The sequence below is a fragment of the Theobroma cacao genome, chromosome 1 (genome assembly GCF_000208745.1).
Source record: "Theobroma cacao cultivar B97-61/B2 chromosome 1, Criollo_cocoa_genome_V2, whole genome shotgun sequence".
Taxonomy (NCBI): Eukaryota; Viridiplantae; Streptophyta; class Magnoliopsida; order Malvales; family Malvaceae; genus Theobroma; species Theobroma cacao.
In genome coordinates, this window is record NC_030850.1 from 30,000,927 (window position 1) to 30,016,511 (window position 15,585).

A 15,585-nucleotide genomic window follows, 5' to 3' on the forward strand; every position below is an offset into this window, starting at 1 on the left:
TTAATATTTTATTTTTAATTTAAGTATTATTATAATTAAAATATTAAATAATTAATAATTTTTTAATTTAAAATATTAATTTTATAAATATAGATTTGTAATATTTGAAAATAAGTTTAAAATGTTTTAGGCTCTATTCTCATGGGTGTAAATTAACTAATGCCATGAAAAAGATGATATTAGCCCTTTCAAGATTTTACAAAGTTTTGAAAAATAGAGGAGTGGTTAGCCATTCTCCAACCATAAATGTTTAGGATTTTTCTGTGCAATACACTGCAGCAAAAAAACACAAGCAATTGGCTTTTTAGACACCGAATGAAACAAAGGAAAACCAAATTGATAAGATAGATCTTGCCTTTTCTCTATGAAAGATGAAAAGATGAGGCGTGCCACTGCCCCACAACAAGCATCCAACCACATCTTTATATTTAATACTTCCCGCACATGGCCTCTTCACTCTTCTCAGCTCTTCAACACTCTCTGGCTAAGCTCAATCACCCAGAAAAACCATGCCCTTCCATTCCTTCCATTCCTTCTCCTTCCTCCTCTTCTTTTTACTCTCTATCTTCTCCGTTCCTTCTCCAGCTCATGCCATATCATTCGTAGCACCCATCGGCAAGGACAATTCCACCCTCCTATACTCCCTCACTCTCTACCTCAAAACCCCACTCCAACCAACTCGGCTTCACCTCGACCTCGGCTCATCTTTCACTTGGGTGGACTGCGACACAGACTACAATTCCTCCACTTACCAACACATTCCCTGCGGTTCCCCTCTGTGCAGTTCCCTCGGTCACAACCTCTCTTGCTCCAACTGTTTCAACCCTCCAAGCCCCTCCTGCGCTAACAACACCTGCTCCCTCTTCCCCGAAAATTCCATTACCCGAAAAACCGCCATCTCAACCGCCTTAACCGACTCGCTCGCGTTGCCCACTTCGGACGGGTCGACTCACGGCCCGCCGCTTCTCATCTCTGCCTACATTTTCTCTTGTTCTCCGCCTTCACTTCTCGAGGGTCTAGCTAAGAATGTAACTGGATTGGCAGCGTTCGGGAGGTCGAACTATTCGCTACCGGTGCAGGTTAGCGACGCTTTCTCCATTCCTCGTTGTTTTGCGCTGTGTCTCCCTGGGTCTACGGCGGATCCAGGGGTGGTTCTTGTTGGATCCCTTGGGCCTTACTATTTCTCGTCTCAAAAGATCGACCTCTCCAAATCGCTTATTTACACTTCCCTGATTTTAAACCCCGTTGGGAGCACCGTTATAACCTACGTCGGCCAACCGTCTGATGAGTATTACATCAATTTGACTGCCATCAACGTGAATGGGAAACCCATTCAGATCAACGGCTCGTCTTTAAACGTTGATAAGAACGGATTCGGTGGGACAAAGCTAAGCACGAGTACAACATACACCGTTTTAGAGACTTCTATTTACAATGCTCTAACCGACGCGTTCGTGAATGAATCCTCTGCATTGAATCTCACGGTAACCAACACGGTGAAACCATTCAGCGTGTGTTATTCCGCGGCTGATATAATTGTCACGCGCGTGGGACCGGGCGTGCCGACCGTAGATCTGGTGATGCAAAGCGATGATGTGTTTTGGAGGGTGTTTGGGTCGAATTCGATGGTGAAGATTGCGGGAGATGGTGGGGATGTTTGGTGCTTGGGATTTGTGGATGGTGGGGTCAACCCGAGGACGTCGGTGGTGATTGGTGGGCATCAGATGGAGGATAATTTGCTGCAGTTTGATCTCGACTCCAACAGATTAGGCTTCACATCCTCTGTTCTGCTAAAGGGTACCACGTGTGCTGATTTCAACTTTGCCTATCAAGGACACTTTTAATATGCAAACTTTTTTCTTGTTCTCGTTTCACAGAATCATTTACCAAGTGTAAAGGCAAATTTAAGATGCAACTTGTCGTATTTTCGTGATTGGTATACTAGTAATGTCCCGTGTAGGTGTAGCTTCCTACAATTTTAATGTCCAATTTGGATGACATTTTCAATTAACTTCAAATGCATATAAGGAATCTAAATCATTACGGATTTCTTTTGTTAAATTGGATTGAAAATGAAACTGAAAAAAAAAAATGTCGATATCATTCATGAATTTGGATTTTCTTCTCAATTTACCTTAGTAAAAGAAATATTCTATTCACCCAAGATGAAAAATGCATAATATAAGGTCCAGTAACATTCTTTAAAGTGACATCTAATTAGAAGCAAAGGAGAAAAGAAGCCTAGAACCTGAAGCCTAGCTTAAAGGATTTTAGTCGCATCTCGCTGCAAGCACCATGGTCACGACCCTACACATTGTAGGACGAGGGATTTGTTGCATGCATAGGTGGCTCTCGATGAACATAGTAGGTTGGCGGTGGAGCGAAGGGTTGAACGTAAGGAGTTGGTGGCGGAGCACAGTAAGGGACTGGCCACATTGGCTCCTCCACATTTCTGATGCCACAGGGCCCTCCTCTACAAGTAAACTTGACTTCAGGGCCGTCATTGCGGCAATGGACTGAACCACCACCAGCACATCACCACATTAATGGTTTTTGAGGGGCAGAGAAGGTGAAGAACATATCGATGTTCCTAGATTGGTTTAACTCCACTTGTTTCAAACCTGGCATCTTAGCAAATTCTTCCAGTTGAGCTTAGTTGAGATTTTTTATTGTCACAGTCCATAACATTAGCATTATTCGGAGTAAATTGTATCTTCTAGCTTCGGTGCTCCGCCTGGTTGTGCTTGTTCATCAACTGGGATTTAGCAGGCTCCCAGAAAAGTTCTGCTTTTTTCCCTGCTCTTGCGAGCATGGCTATAAACAGGCCACCTTGTCCTCATTCGCATCTGTGTTGATCGAATAAATATAGAATAGAATCGGAAACTCTGGCATTAAGTTACGCATTAAGTTACGCATCAAGTTCTTTGATGAGATAGCTACAATACATATTTAACGTATGTCGTGTGCAATATTACAAAAGCTGAAAATGAGTAATTACCATGAATCTTCTGCTACATTTTCTTCACCTTCTTTTGGCAACTCTCACATCTGATGTTCATTTTCAGAACACACAAGTCTATACCAACAAAATAGAAACAGAAAAAAATATAAGCCAACAATATTCATTTTCATGAGCGTGGCAAAAATGTCAGTCAAAACTGCTTACCAGCAAAATACAAGAGCAGTTTGGCTTGGAACTTATGATGGCTACCCAAAGTAACGGCACAGTCCACCCCCTGTATGTTGAACAATTTCTCGTGATCTAAAAGAGAAATGCAAGTACCTGAATCGGAGAGCAAGCTATATGTCTTGCTACCTCGAAAATGATTGAAGGCTTTAGCTAGCCTTCTTGCAACAAGGCCGACCTTGAGAATCAAGAAATTTTGAATTCGTCATGCGAGTTATTGGAAATAAAGCTGCCTGAATTAAGTATATCAATGTGGACAAAATTGCTGATTCTTTTTTATTTATGAAATTTTAGAAACGTTGCAAGCAAACCTACCTCCATAATTTATTGAAGGTGTGATTATTTTTGTATATTCATTGATGGTGTTAAGAACAACAAATGCCTGTTGAGATTGCAGTCAAACAAGGATATAGGCTACTGATATTAGCCTCTACTTTGTTCATGAAACAGAGTTTACATAAAAAACCATCAGAACTATCTCATTTCATTGTTTTCAACATATATATTTACAGAACAGTTAACATGCACATAGAAACATCATCAACACTTGTCAAACTAAACAAACAAGTGTAAAGCATCAGTTACAAGGTACATGCATAACACCACGTATGGTGTTCTTTGTACAGCACAACAAAAATAATTTCCTGCACAGCATTTAAATAACAAAAAACCATGTCACTGTCTTTACTTAGACACTTGCAAGCATTACATTCAACAATGCCGAGATAAGTTTAAGGTCATGCGCACGGATTAAACACTCATGTGGACGTTACAACTTTCACTCGGGAAAAGACAGCAAGAAAACCCTCCAAAAAACTGGAAAACAGGAAAATTGTTCAATCATTCCCCCTTCAAACTAGCATGAACTCCCCTGTTTCCTGTTTCATTCAAAAAGTCACCTAATCTGTTCTGGCATACACAAAAAAACGCAGCTGCCTATGCTCCTTTCCCATCCTTCCCAGGTGACAAACGCGTGGAAAGAAGTGCACATCCATGGCCTGTAACCGTAGAAGGGAGCTGGCACCTGGAAGCTTCCAGCCCTATTTCCATTCCATAGGCGTTTCAATCACACCTGGTCGAGTCCCCAATTGCCTCAATTTCCACCCTACCCAAGACCTCAATCAAAACAGCTGTCTTTCCTATCATTTTTGGCCTTCATCCGACCCATGCAGGCTTAATAAGTCTGATCAGAATCCCCCACATGCAGCCCCCCTTCCATCAGCCTCTCCAAATACACTCAAGAGGCTTTCACCCACCTGTTAAAATATGTTAAAATAAGAAGTTTAATAAGTATGTTAAAACAAAAATATGATATATGGGCTTAGTTTAAGTGATAGAAATATGTAGCATTTGATTATAAATTTATGTTAATTGAAATCTCAATTTCCATTATTGTACTATTAAAAACCAAGTTATGATGATAAACTAAAAATAAGTTAAAAGAAAAAGAAGATTAAACCATAATTCAAAATGTTTTTCCTGCTTCTTTATATTATACCCAAACGTTCTCAGCTCTCCAGAGTCCAGTCTCCTCTAAGGAGACCACGTAATGAAGTCGGAGGGACAGCACATATAATGATTTTGGCCTTTAAAAACACTAAAATCAATTGAAAGGAGACAATCCCCAAACATTCCTCGCAGAACCACTCTCTCATTCCGTTCACAATATTTCAGAACTTAATAAGCCTTGGCGATTGAAAAAATAATGGGATGGATTACTTGTGGAAATTAAAGCATGTGATGGAGGTTTAATGTATTAATGGACAAGGCAATCAAACATAATCCACAACATTTAAAGTTCGTCATATAATTCAAAACAACAATACAACACGGCACAGATAACAGGTGCTAAATATATTAAAGTACAATTACAAATCCCAGCTGCATAGGCACTGCAAAAAGTTTTTGCTAATGAGCATTTTAATTTCAGTTCTAATGATACACGTATGACAGAAATTAACTCCGAATTCTAAACCATAAGAGTGCCTTCCATCACAGTGACAGCTTTTCCCCGCAGAAGCACTCTCTGATTCCTCTCATCTAAATGAAGGCTCAGTATCCCACCTCTGGCTGATGCCTGTGCAATGGAATTGCAACTTAATCATTATGGATTAGGTGAGCAACACTGCATAGTTTCATACTTTCATTTTAGTTATGATATAAAGGCAGGGTTAAAGGAGGAAGAGGAGTACCTGATATGCAATGAAATCACATTTTCCCAGCTTTTGGCTCCAATAGGGTGCCAGGGCGCAATGTGCACTCCCCGTAACAGGATCCTGATAGATATGAGATTTGAACAAGTGATCCACTATATGAGGTATGTGTGTACTACTTTAATCTAATCTTTTCTGACAGATGCTGTAAATTCCTGTCCTCTACAGTTATAATGATCTGCCAAAGAAGGGTCAGATACAAAATATCTTCAAACATGCCTTGACTATAAATGCATGTTTCTCTCCTATCAAAATGAATATTGGTCATTTGTGACAAAACCCTCCTAGGGTGATGACTTCTTAGGTTGTTACTGATTCATCTGTCTTTTCGGTTGTGACAAGAGGGCATGAAACACAAATATAAATTCACTAATGCTAAAGTTGCTTGTAAAGAGATAATAAATGGTTTGGGATCAAATGACAACATATTACCTCATCTATACCATATTTTGGAAAGAAGCATCGACTAGCAAAATCAAATCCAGACTCTGGAGGAGCAGCCCCTGAAACAATTATGCCTTCTCCAGTACATTTACGTATGTCATCAATCTGTGGCTGTAATTCTGTAACGGATTTGGAGGATGAGAGCACAACCTGCAAAAGTCAAGGAGGTTTACTCACTCTGTCGTGCTTACAGTAAAACAACAAATAAGTTGACCAAAAGCATAAGCTTAAAACAGCCACACCCAGAAGAGTCCCAAGTTAAAATTTATCATAAAAATGTTTATTTCTATTGAGTTGCTTATGAGATCCAACTTGTTACTGGAAGACATCAAGAATATGATCTTATTCAGTACTAATAAATTATCCGTCTCAAAAAGAATACGGTTAGAAAAATGATACAATGCATATGTAAAAGCAAACAAGAGAAAGGCAAGAGAAGTTGAGGAATTACGAGGAGGTCATCAAATGGAGTTGTCCTCTTAATGTCAATAATAGCAGCACCATTCAATGCTTTGGAGATTGCTGAAACCTCGGTAGAATTGAATTCAGTGTTGGGAACTGTAGGAAAATCTAACTCAACTGAAAAGCAATGTTGATGCTCTTCACCATTCTGAATCTGGGGGACATCAGTTGGCGCCTTGAAATCTGGATCCTTTTTAGCAGTAAGAATTCCCGATAGTGTATCAAATTCAATTATGTTTGAATTCACTAACCCCGCTGTGAAAAGAGTATATGCAGATGCTAATGTTGCATGACCACAAAGCTTAACCTGCCAAAATGTTTTAACCGTTGAACGGTAAAAAATTGAAGGGTAATAAATAAATACAAATTCCAACTAGAAAAACTGACCTCAGAAACAGGAGTGAACCATCTAAGACGAAACCTGGGAGTATGGGAGGAGGAGTCACTGATCCGAGTCAAGTAACAAGTCTCAGAAAGATTAAACTCAGCAGCCACAGCTTGCAACCACTGTTCATCTCTGTCTTCCTCCAACAAACAAACCGCGGCTGGGTTTCCCTTGAAAGCCGACTCAGTAAACGCATCAACCTGTTCAACACTCAAAACTTAGAAACTCACTCGAAGGCAACGCAGTTTCAAGCATGCCTGCCAACACATATACTACTTAACACACGAAGAGACAGAAACAGAGATAGTTACCACATAGTATTTGACGGGTGTTCTGGCCATTTTATGGAGAAAGAAAGATCTGATCAACTTGTGAGGAAGAGTTCTGCTTTTGTAGAAGATGACTCAGGCTTGAAGAAGAAGCAATCAGATTGAAACATTAATTTAAAATGTTAAAAGGCAAGACAGAGGTGGATGACTTTAGAAGTCGAAAGTTTCGAAGAAAGAGGTGGGTTGTTGTGATGTGTTGTTTCCAGTTGACTATCAGTTTGTATTTTCAATTTTTCCCTCATCTAGTTTAACAGCACATGGTTGGCGTGGCTCGATGCCTCCGTTGATTGCCATTGCATTGGTCAGTAATATGCGGTAAAGCGGAAAAGGAGAATAAAACAGAGATAGAGAGGGAAAGAGAGTAGAAAGATGAAAAGGAGAAGTGACCGGCAAGCAGTGCAATTGTACTATAAATTGTAGCTTGTTGCTTTCGATCAATGTCAAAGATTGCTAGCCAAAACTCTTCATAGTTTGGAAACCGTGAGCGAAGTTTAATGACAAAATTGTAAAGGAAATGGGGGCCTCAGAGATCCCTCTATTATTTACTTTCATTCCTGAAATGATTAGGTATTGAAATTCAATGACATCTCATCACATTTGGTGCCATATTTAGCAGAAATGAAAGGGTGATATCTTATTATATAGCATGTTTCCCAAGAAAAGGTAATAAACCAGAACACAGTCTGTTCATTAAATTACAGGGAATTGTTGCACCCAATTACTGTTGTTACAATCTGCAATTCACCATACACCCTAAACAGAAATTAACTCCGATTCTAGACCAAAAGAGAGCCTTCCATCACAGTAACAGCTTTTCCTCGCAGAAGCACTCTCTGGTTCTGCTCATCTAAATGGATCTTCACTATTCCACCTCTAGGTGATGCCTGAGCAAAGTAAACAACACAATCAATATGATAATAAGTGATAATACGGATGGTTTCAGTGAATGATTCAGAGGAAAAGAAGAGGAGAGATACCGCATGTGCAACGAAATCACACTTTCCCAGCTTTTGGCTCCAATAGGGTGCCAGGGCACAATGTGCACTCCCACAAACAGGATCCTGATAGATATGAGAAAGAGATAAGAACAAGTGGCATAATATAAGCATGTCTGCACTAGTTTTATCATGGCAGCACCTGCATCACCCATCTTCTAGACAAATAATGATTTATCAGCGAACAGTCAGAAAGAAATATCTTCCAGGCAATCTATAGATGCCTTGAACATATATGCATGTATCTCAGTATCATGCCTCTACCAGACACTTTTTACATTCACAAACTTACAATGGTTTTGCTAGAAACTTGAGATAAATTGGCTTATGTTGTTTATTTTTGCAATAAAGCACCTTCATTTCTTTTTCCAGGCTTTGATACTCATCTAATACAGCAGACCAATTTGATAACTAATGTCAAAAAGTTCTTTCTAGGTACATGATTTCTTAGAGTGACGCTTCTTATTAGATGTTCCCACTCACGAATTGGAATATGCTCCAGTTTCAACAAAAGGGCATACAACATGAGTAAATTAATCAAAATAAATGCTTAGAAGAAATAACAATTGTTTGAGACTAAGTGTAATATTTTACCTCATTAATACCATATTTTGGGCAAAAGAATCGACTGATAAAATCAAATTCAGAATCAGGAGGAGCAACCCCTGAAACAATTAAGCCTCGTCCAGGACATTTCAGGATGTCATCAAACCGTGGCTCTATCTCAATAACAGATTTTCCAGATGCGAGCACAACCTGCAGTCAATAATCTTTTCAGAAAAGACTAAAGAGATCTAATTACAAATCCTTCTGTCACCTAATAAGCCACCAAATATATACCATCCCTCTTTCATTATGTTACTCAAACACTGTACTTGAAGAACCGGTAACAGCATACATGCATACAAATTTCAAATCATAAATTGACAGCAATAAGAGGGGCTCTTTTTTTTTTTTTGGGGTACTAACAAAAGATGCTCTTTGCTTATGCAAGAAATATCAACAAATAAATAAATAAAGGAAAGCAGGATTATAATTCATGCCACTTCTTTTAATCCTACTACTATTTCAAAAGTTACTTTTATCTGTCTCAAAGAAAATGGAAGAAAATCGATCCAATTTATAGTAAAAGTAAAAGACAGGCTAAGAAGAGAAATCAAGAAATAATAGATTAAAGAAATTACAAAGAGATCAGATGCGGTAGTTGTCCTCTTGACATCAATGAGAGGAGCACCATTCAAGGCTTTGGTAATAGCTGAAACCTCAGTAGAATTGAATTCAGTGATGGGAACGGTAGGAAAATTCAGTTCAATTAGAAAGCAGTCATGTGCTCCACCATTCTGAACTCGGGAGACATCGGTGGGATTAACATCTGGAACCTTTTTAGCAGTGAGGATTCCGGATAGTGTGTCAAATTCAATTATGTTTGAATTTACCAAACCAGTTGTAAAGAGAGTGTGCGCAGATGCTAAGGTTGCATGACCACATAGCTTAACCTGCCAAAAAAGGCAGAGTACGATTATCCAACACACAATTGTGTAAAAGAAAGAATAATCTAATGCACATTCCAAGTAGGAATGATTGCATTGTGCCCTGTCATTTCCTATATTACCACTTACAACCGAGTCAAGTTCCTAAGTTCAATCAAGAATACTTGAACTATTGAACAAGCAATCAGCCCATGAAGCATTTAATAGGAGAATGTGAAATTATCGTGAAACTATTAATGACGGTGTAGAGAATCGAGAAAAACTGACCTCAGCAACCGGGGTGAACCATCTAAGTCGAAACCTGGGGTTTGGAGAGGCCGGGTTAGTGATCCGGGTCAAGTAACCAGTCTGAGAGAAATTAAACTCAGCAGCCACTGCTTGCAGCCATTTTTCATCTCTCTCTTCCTCCAACAAACAAACCGCTGCTGGGTTTCCCTTGAAGGCTGAGTCAGTGAATGCGTCAACCTGTTCAAGAATCAAGAATCAAGAATCAAGAATCAAGATTCAAACCCACTTAAGACTCGACCCTACTCATTCTTTTGAAGGTAAGGATGAGCACATAAAGAAGCAAACAAAGAGAGATTACCACATAGTATTTGACGGGTGTTTTAGCCATGTTGTTCATACAAAGATTTGAGTTTGAGAAAAGAGAAGACTTTTACTTTTGTTGGAGTTGGAACAAGAGATGCCAGCAGTTTGGGGGTAATTATAAACAAGTGTACATCGACATGTTCATTATGTTACAGTAGGATAAATGGAGTTTAAATATTGTCAAGGACAAAAATGGCAACATAATTAATTTCATTACACTTGTTTATTCAAAATCTTGAGTCTTGACCCCATTACACCCCATCAGTGTTTAGGAAGAGAGCAAGGGGCACTGCTCTCCTCTAGTCTTCTTTCTTCCCATTTTTTATCCTTTTCTCCGAGGTCTAATAATATAATAAATAGTAACATCAACTGCTAAATTACTTGGGTACCACTAGCTGCCAGCCTTCTTTTTCTTCATTTTCTATCATTTTCTCCGAACTAACTAACAGGTAAAAGTTAAAAGAATTGTATTTCTCTCTGGTCTTTTTCTTTCTAAATTACTTGGGCTCTACGTTTCTCTAATCTTCTTTCTTTGCTTTTTCTCTTCTTTCTTTGCTTTTTCTCTTCTTTTTTCAGAGAACAAGTACTAACTACTGATTAATAAAAGTCAAAGAACCGTATTTCTCTTTTCTTTTTCTTTTTCTTTTTTCCAAATTACTTGGGCACTACTCTCTCCCTTCAAGCCTTCTTTCTTTCCATCGTCATTCCCTTTCTGCGAGTATTATAAGAAATAATTGGTAAAAGTCAAAGAACTGTGTTTCTCTCATTCCTCTTTCTTTCTAAAACACTTGGGATCCATCCTTTTCTCAGAGGGATAAAAGACAAAAAGTACTCTGTTTCTTTCTTTCCACTTTTTACAGTCAAAACTGGAACCTAACATTTCCTTTATAAAGCTCACCACAACCTCATATTAATTATTCCTTGCATTTGGTAAAGCTTGAGTTAGGCTATGTCCACGAACAAAAGGAATTTACCAATTTTAATCTAATACTTCGTCAGAGAAGGGATTTCTAAAAGGCTGTTGAAATTGTTGAGCAAGAAATGTTTAGGCAGTGAGAGGCTTTTCCCCCCAATTGGTCAGCATTCTTTGGAGCATCCTTGGATGGCACCAAAAATCAAACATAAGCAAAATTTACTTAATAGGAATTGGAAAAAGGAAAACAGCAGCCTATAATTATATCCCTTTTTCGGATTTTCTTCCTACTCTAAATTTTAACCATAATAACTTGAATATGACTTGTGGTCTTAAAAGCCACAAATATCATGGGCCATTTCAGCCGTAAAATAAACACTCAAACACAGAAAAGTGGTAGCTGTTGATAAGGAATAGAAATACGAGACTATCCATATAAAGTACAACAAGAGTTTGAAGGAATCACGTTTCTTAACTAGACCCTAAACTTGCAATCAACCAGTTTTGTTGACTGGAAGAAATTATAAATTTCGCCACCCTAGCTTTGTACAGGTGATGACTAAAGGCAAATGAATTACTTCATCAAGATACATTAAGTTAGAATGCAGCATTGCAAACTAATTTTTATTTATCAACATGGATGAGAATTCCTGCCCATAGAACTACCAAATGCCCTCCTTTGACATTTTCAGGAAATGGGACAACGTGATATTCGGAAGCTCAACCACACCCGTCTTCTTCCTCTTTATCCTTGTCACCTTCAGTGACTTTGCATCCTTTGACTGTGTAACTGTTACTGAGACCAAGTTGTAGAACTGTCCAAGGAAAGAATTAGTAAACTTTCACCATGTAAGAAAATCCTTCTACAACAATAAATGCACTGGTTATGGGGGGCATCTAAAGCAGATAATGCAAGAATCAAACGCAAAGCTCTTTTCTAGACAATATTTTCCATTTAATAGGAATGGCTCACATCCAGTTTGGACCAACTCAGCATTTTTGCAAACCTGATTGCTTAATTAGCATTTAATGAAGCCTCCACATTTAAAAACAAAAAAAAAAGATGGGATGGATTACCTCACAGACACCATGCAGCAATAATCTATGGAAAGGATCTTGGACCTGTAATTCAAGGACATCTCCATCTCCACTTTCCTTGATGAAGGTTCTTATGCAATCCTGAAAATAAAAATAAAGTTTATTCCTCCTAAAAGTAGAGAATTAAGTATTTAAACTGGGTTATACAAACACACAATTATATGTGAAGTTGCATAATAACAAGCCAACTCAGCCTTTAACATTTACACCTAAGCCAAAGCCTAAATACTACTTGAACTTGGGTTGGTCATATGTCAAATTACATTTCACTCTTGTACATTAGTTGTTTACTTATTTTTGTAGTCAATGACATAAAATTTTCAACCACAAATCTGCTCTCTAGCCTTTCAAGCATATACATTTCAACATTCCAGCTCTCATGGGTGATGGAACACGTCTGGAGCCTAGAGTGCTACTAAGCAAAGCTAACCCCACTAAGCCTGTCTTAACCAATATTTAGGCCTTTGATTATGGCACAAATGTTTAGCTGGGATCTATAGCATAGTGACATTAATCTAGCCAGTACTATCCCACTTGCACATGAAAAAGGCAAACAAATTAGAAAGATCTTTTGCAAACAAATTAAAAGCAAAGCTCAAGAGAAGACCCACTAACAATAATCATTCCTGCATAAGCAAAAGCAAAATCATGTACCTCGTAGCCTGCAATAAGCTCTGAAAGAAAGCTACGTCGTAGTGCCTCCCTTGTTCGACAATCAATTCTTTGCCATGCATTCAAGACAGCCATCTTATCACCATCACCATGAAATTTCTTCTTCGTAGATAAGTTACTGAAGGCACCAATAATATTTGCCTAAGAAGAGGAAGAGACGATAGCTTTAGCATGTTGCCCATTACATGCCAATCCCACACCATAATCTAGCTAGATTATTAACAATAAATTCAACTTACAATCTAAATGACGTTAAATGAGGCATTAAGTACTCATGCAGAAAAAAGGCAAGCAAAGAATGGAACTTTCTTATTATACACTTACCTTCAGTGATAATTTCCAAATACTGGAAATTGGTTAAGTTCATCTTCTTCAATTACAGAAACTTTTAAAGAGATTGAAAAAGTTTTCATGAACAAGGGAAGCAAAATGACCTCTTTATCCATGTCTATATTCCTAAACTTGTCCCATTCTCCAATGTTAGTCATGCAAAATGCTGATGGTGGCACATCATCACCTGTAAATGAACTCACAAATTTGTATTAATATCATAGACTCTGGAGTAATTTGCTAAAGAAACTACTGTGGTGGACTGCTTGTGATTTCAATGGACAAAACAAATCATCATGAGTAAAATGAGACACCAAGACCATTAAGTATACTAGACAACAATAATGTTTTCATCCCTTCGGCTATCATGAATTACCTATTAAGTTACTATTGTACCCATTTCACTTAGGTATCAACAGTAATGGAGATTTAGTGGTTACAACACAGTGCATACAGTGAAATGAGAGTTCTTCAGTAGGATATATCATTACCCCATGGTGGCGGAGCAAATAAGCCTCTGATTTCTTCTGCACTCAAGCGGGGAACAAGTTCCATCAACAAACGATCATTTAGCCATCTCCGAGAACGTCGATTTGTAACCTGCAGCAAAAAAATAATCATTTGGAGGAATGGATAGCTTCTTCTAGAAATATCCAAAACAAATACAGAAATGAAACCATTAACTCAAGCAGCATAAAACAAGGCTCGCAAGAGAAATGAGCTAGTTGAAAAGTAAAATCAAAGAGACCAATATTTCAATTGGAAGGATCACATTTCAAATGTTCTGGAGATTTGCAAAAACAGGTCAAATAAATCCAACACCAACCACCAAACTAATGAAATTTTAATCAGTTCATTTGCTGATATTGATACCACAATGTGGATCTCATAATCGATATATCAAATGAGAAATTAGTCTGAAATGGGCCCATTAGGCAGTGATAAAGAACGTTACTTTTCCGGTCAAGGTCTCGAGAAGCTCAATCTTCTTCTCAATCATGAGCCCACGGGATCTTCCATTTTCTCCTGCCGAAAATGTAAAACAAACATCACCGAATTTTCCCAGAAGGGAAAGCTTTGAATTTTCTCAAAAGGGCATAATTTTATCCACATGACACTGTAACAATTAAAAGACCAGATGAACAAAAATTAACGCTAAAAAGGATCTGGTTTTTCATCATCAACACAAAAAACATAATTAATTGAAATACAGAGATAAAAGTTTTACCTTTACGAAGCTCAATCAAGGGAGATGAAAGGAGAAGGTCGGCTTCTCTTTGCAGAAACTCTGGAGTCGCCATGACTGCGATTGATTCCTTCGATAATTGACTGATTTAGCTGACGATCAGATCTGCAATTGATGGATATTTTCCTGACGTTTTTATGGAGGAAACAGAGATGAGAAAGCTAATAACTTCGAACCCAAAAGCGGCCTTACCCAAATTATGAACTGGGAAACAAAGGAATATGCCCTTTTCTGACAACTTGTGAATCTGTGATGCTAGTGAAATGTTGATTTGATCTTCTCAGATTGAGCTTATCCTAAGCCAAAATAAGTAAAAAAGCTTGATTGCTAAAAGCCTGCTTCCTCCGTTGCACGTTTAGCACGAGATTGCCCGGTTCGGTGTTGACGCGTGCAGAATTGTTCCAACGTACAATTTGACGTAGCTGGGAATGGCCGGGGTCGTTGCTAGACACGTGTGATTTTAGGTGAGAGAGGGAAAGGAAACCACCGAGTAATATATTTCGTATGATTCTCTCTATACTCTTCCTCACATGTCGTTTGTATTTTGATAACGTAAAATTGTAGCATTTCTTTTGAAAGGTCTAGTGGTTGGAATAAGTCCAAATTAACCCCTCAAATTTTTTTTCCTTTTCACTTTGGTCATTGGGATAAATCAAGTTCTTCCGTTTCTATATTGACATCAATTAATTCTCTTTACCCTTTCCATTTTCATTCCTCTTCTCTTTAACCTTTCTATCTGTCCTTATCTTCATTATTTTTCGAGTTGAGTTTATATCTTGTCAAACTCGAAAACTTTACGTAACTTTTTATATTAAATTGAAATTATTTAATTCGTGATATTAAATTCAATCAAATACATTATAAGATTTTTTTAAAAATTTGAACTTTCAACGTTTTACAATATTTGTTTAAAATTTTTTAAAAACAGTTCATTTACTCTTTTAAAGAATATTATGAGCATTTCAATTTTAGACACTATCTTATTATAATTTGACCGATTTACCTCCTTTTTTAATCAAAATAAAAAATAAATATTACGAAGATCAAATTTTAGAAACGAGGAAGGGGAATAAGTCTCCAAAATTTTGAGCCCGATAAGGCCCGCCAGGCTCGGCCGTGGTTCTCTTCCTTTTAGGCCCAAATTAACGAGAGAGTTGAGAGTAGTGTAGGGGTAAAATAGCAATTTCAGTAGATCCTTCACCACCTCTGCAATGATCTGTCACAAAAATG

At 38.0% G+C, this 15,585-nt stretch overlaps 4 protein-coding genes across 7 annotated transcripts; 1 reads left to right on the forward strand and 3 right to left on the reverse strand.

Annotated features, from left to right (window-relative positions):
* LOC18613385 (basic 7S globulin) lies at positions 216 to 2,040 on the forward strand. The gene has a single exon (XM_007050592.2). The coding sequence runs from the start codon at positions 510 to 512 to the stop codon at positions 1,842 to 1,844; it is 1,335 nt and encodes a 444-aa protein (XP_007050654.2). The 5' UTR covers positions 216 to 509; the 3' UTR covers positions 1,845 to 2,040.
* Positions 4,960 to 7,392, reverse strand: LOC18613387 (uncharacterized isomerase BH0283). The gene is made up of 6 exons (XM_007050594.2): positions 7,003 to 7,392; positions 6,694 to 6,891; positions 6,296 to 6,613; positions 5,833 to 5,994; positions 5,380 to 5,463; positions 4,960 to 5,264 (listed from the first exon to the last, which is right to left on the reverse strand). The coding sequence occupies exons 1-6, from the start codon at positions 7,030 to 7,032 to the stop codon at positions 5,157 to 5,159; spliced, it is 900 nt and encodes a 299-aa protein (XP_007050656.2). The 5' UTR covers positions 7,033 to 7,392; the 3' UTR covers positions 4,960 to 5,156.
* On the reverse strand, positions 7,629 to 10,434 carry LOC18613388 (uncharacterized isomerase BH0283). Of its 3 annotated transcripts, none has more exons than XM_007050596.2 (6): positions 10,092 to 10,434; positions 9,773 to 9,970; positions 9,200 to 9,511; positions 8,610 to 8,771; positions 7,998 to 8,081; positions 7,629 to 7,904 (listed from the first exon to the last, which is right to left on the reverse strand). In XM_007050596.2, exons 1-6 carry the CDS (start codon positions 10,128 to 10,130, stop codon positions 7,797 to 7,799), a joined length of 903 nt encoding a protein of 300 aa, XP_007050658.2. In that variant the 5' UTR covers positions 10,131 to 10,434; the 3' UTR covers positions 7,629 to 7,796. The 3 variants fall into 3 exon arrangements, with proteins under 3 accessions (XP_007050658.2, XP_017979980.1, XP_017979978.1); XM_018124491.1 differs by having other exon boundaries at positions 7,998 to 8,170; XM_018124489.1 differs by having other exon boundaries at positions 7,629 to 8,081.
* On the reverse strand, positions 11,382 to 14,883 carry LOC18613389. 2 transcript variants are annotated; one of them, XM_007050597.2, is made up of 8 exons: positions 14,548 to 14,883; positions 14,338 to 14,460; positions 14,065 to 14,135; positions 13,601 to 13,709; positions 13,214 to 13,296; positions 12,762 to 12,920; positions 12,087 to 12,188; positions 11,382 to 11,824 (listed from the first exon to the last, which is right to left on the reverse strand). In XM_007050597.2, the coding sequence occupies exons 2-8, from the start codon at positions 14,408 to 14,410 to the stop codon at positions 11,672 to 11,674; spliced, it is 750 nt and encodes a 249-aa protein (XP_007050659.2). In that variant the 5' UTR covers positions 14,411 to 14,460; positions 14,548 to 14,883; the 3' UTR covers positions 11,382 to 11,671. The 2 variants fall into 2 exon arrangements, with proteins under 2 accessions (XP_007050659.2, XP_007050660.2); XM_007050598.2 differs by having other exon boundaries at positions 14,065 to 14,226; positions 14,548 to 14,821.

Coding starts and splice junctions, on each gene's coding strand:
- LOC18613388 (XM_018124489.1), bottom strand. CDS start 10,130: ATGAACAACATGGCTAAAACACCCGTCAAATACTATGTG. Junction 9,512..9,772: donor GGTTCACCCCGGTTGCTGAG/GTCAGTTTTTCT, acceptor CTTTTTTGGCAG/GTTAAGCTATGTGGTCATGC. Junction 8,082..8,609: donor CAAAATATGGTATTAATGAG/GTAAAATATTAC, acceptor CATATCTATCAG/GATCCTGTTTGTGGGAGTGC.
- LOC18613389 (XM_007050597.2), bottom strand. CDS start 14,410: ATGGCGACTCCAGAGTTTCTGCAAAGAGAAGCCGACCTTCTCCTTTCA. Junction 13,710..14,064: donor TCGAGACCTTGACCGGAAAA/GTAACGTTCTTT, acceptor TTTTTGCTGCAG/GTTACAAATCGACGTTCTCG. Junction 11,825..12,086: donor TGCTGCATGGTGTCTGTGAG/GTAATCCATCCC, acceptor TTCCTTGGACAG/TTCTACAACTTGGTCTCAGT.
- LOC18613387 (XM_007050594.2), bottom strand. CDS start 7,032: ATGGCCAGAACACCCGTCAAATACTATGTG. Junction 6,892..7,002: donor CACCCGTCAAATACTATGTG/GTAACTATCTCT, acceptor AGTGTTGAACAG/GTTGATGCGTTTACTGAGTC. Junction 6,614..6,693: donor GGTTCACTCCTGTTTCTGAG/GTCAGTTTTTCT, acceptor ACATTTTGGCAG/GTTAAGCTTTGTGGTCATGC.
- LOC18613385 (XM_007050592.2), top strand. CDS start 510: ATGCCCTTCCATTCCTTCCATTCCTTCTCCTTCCTCCTCTTCTTTTTA.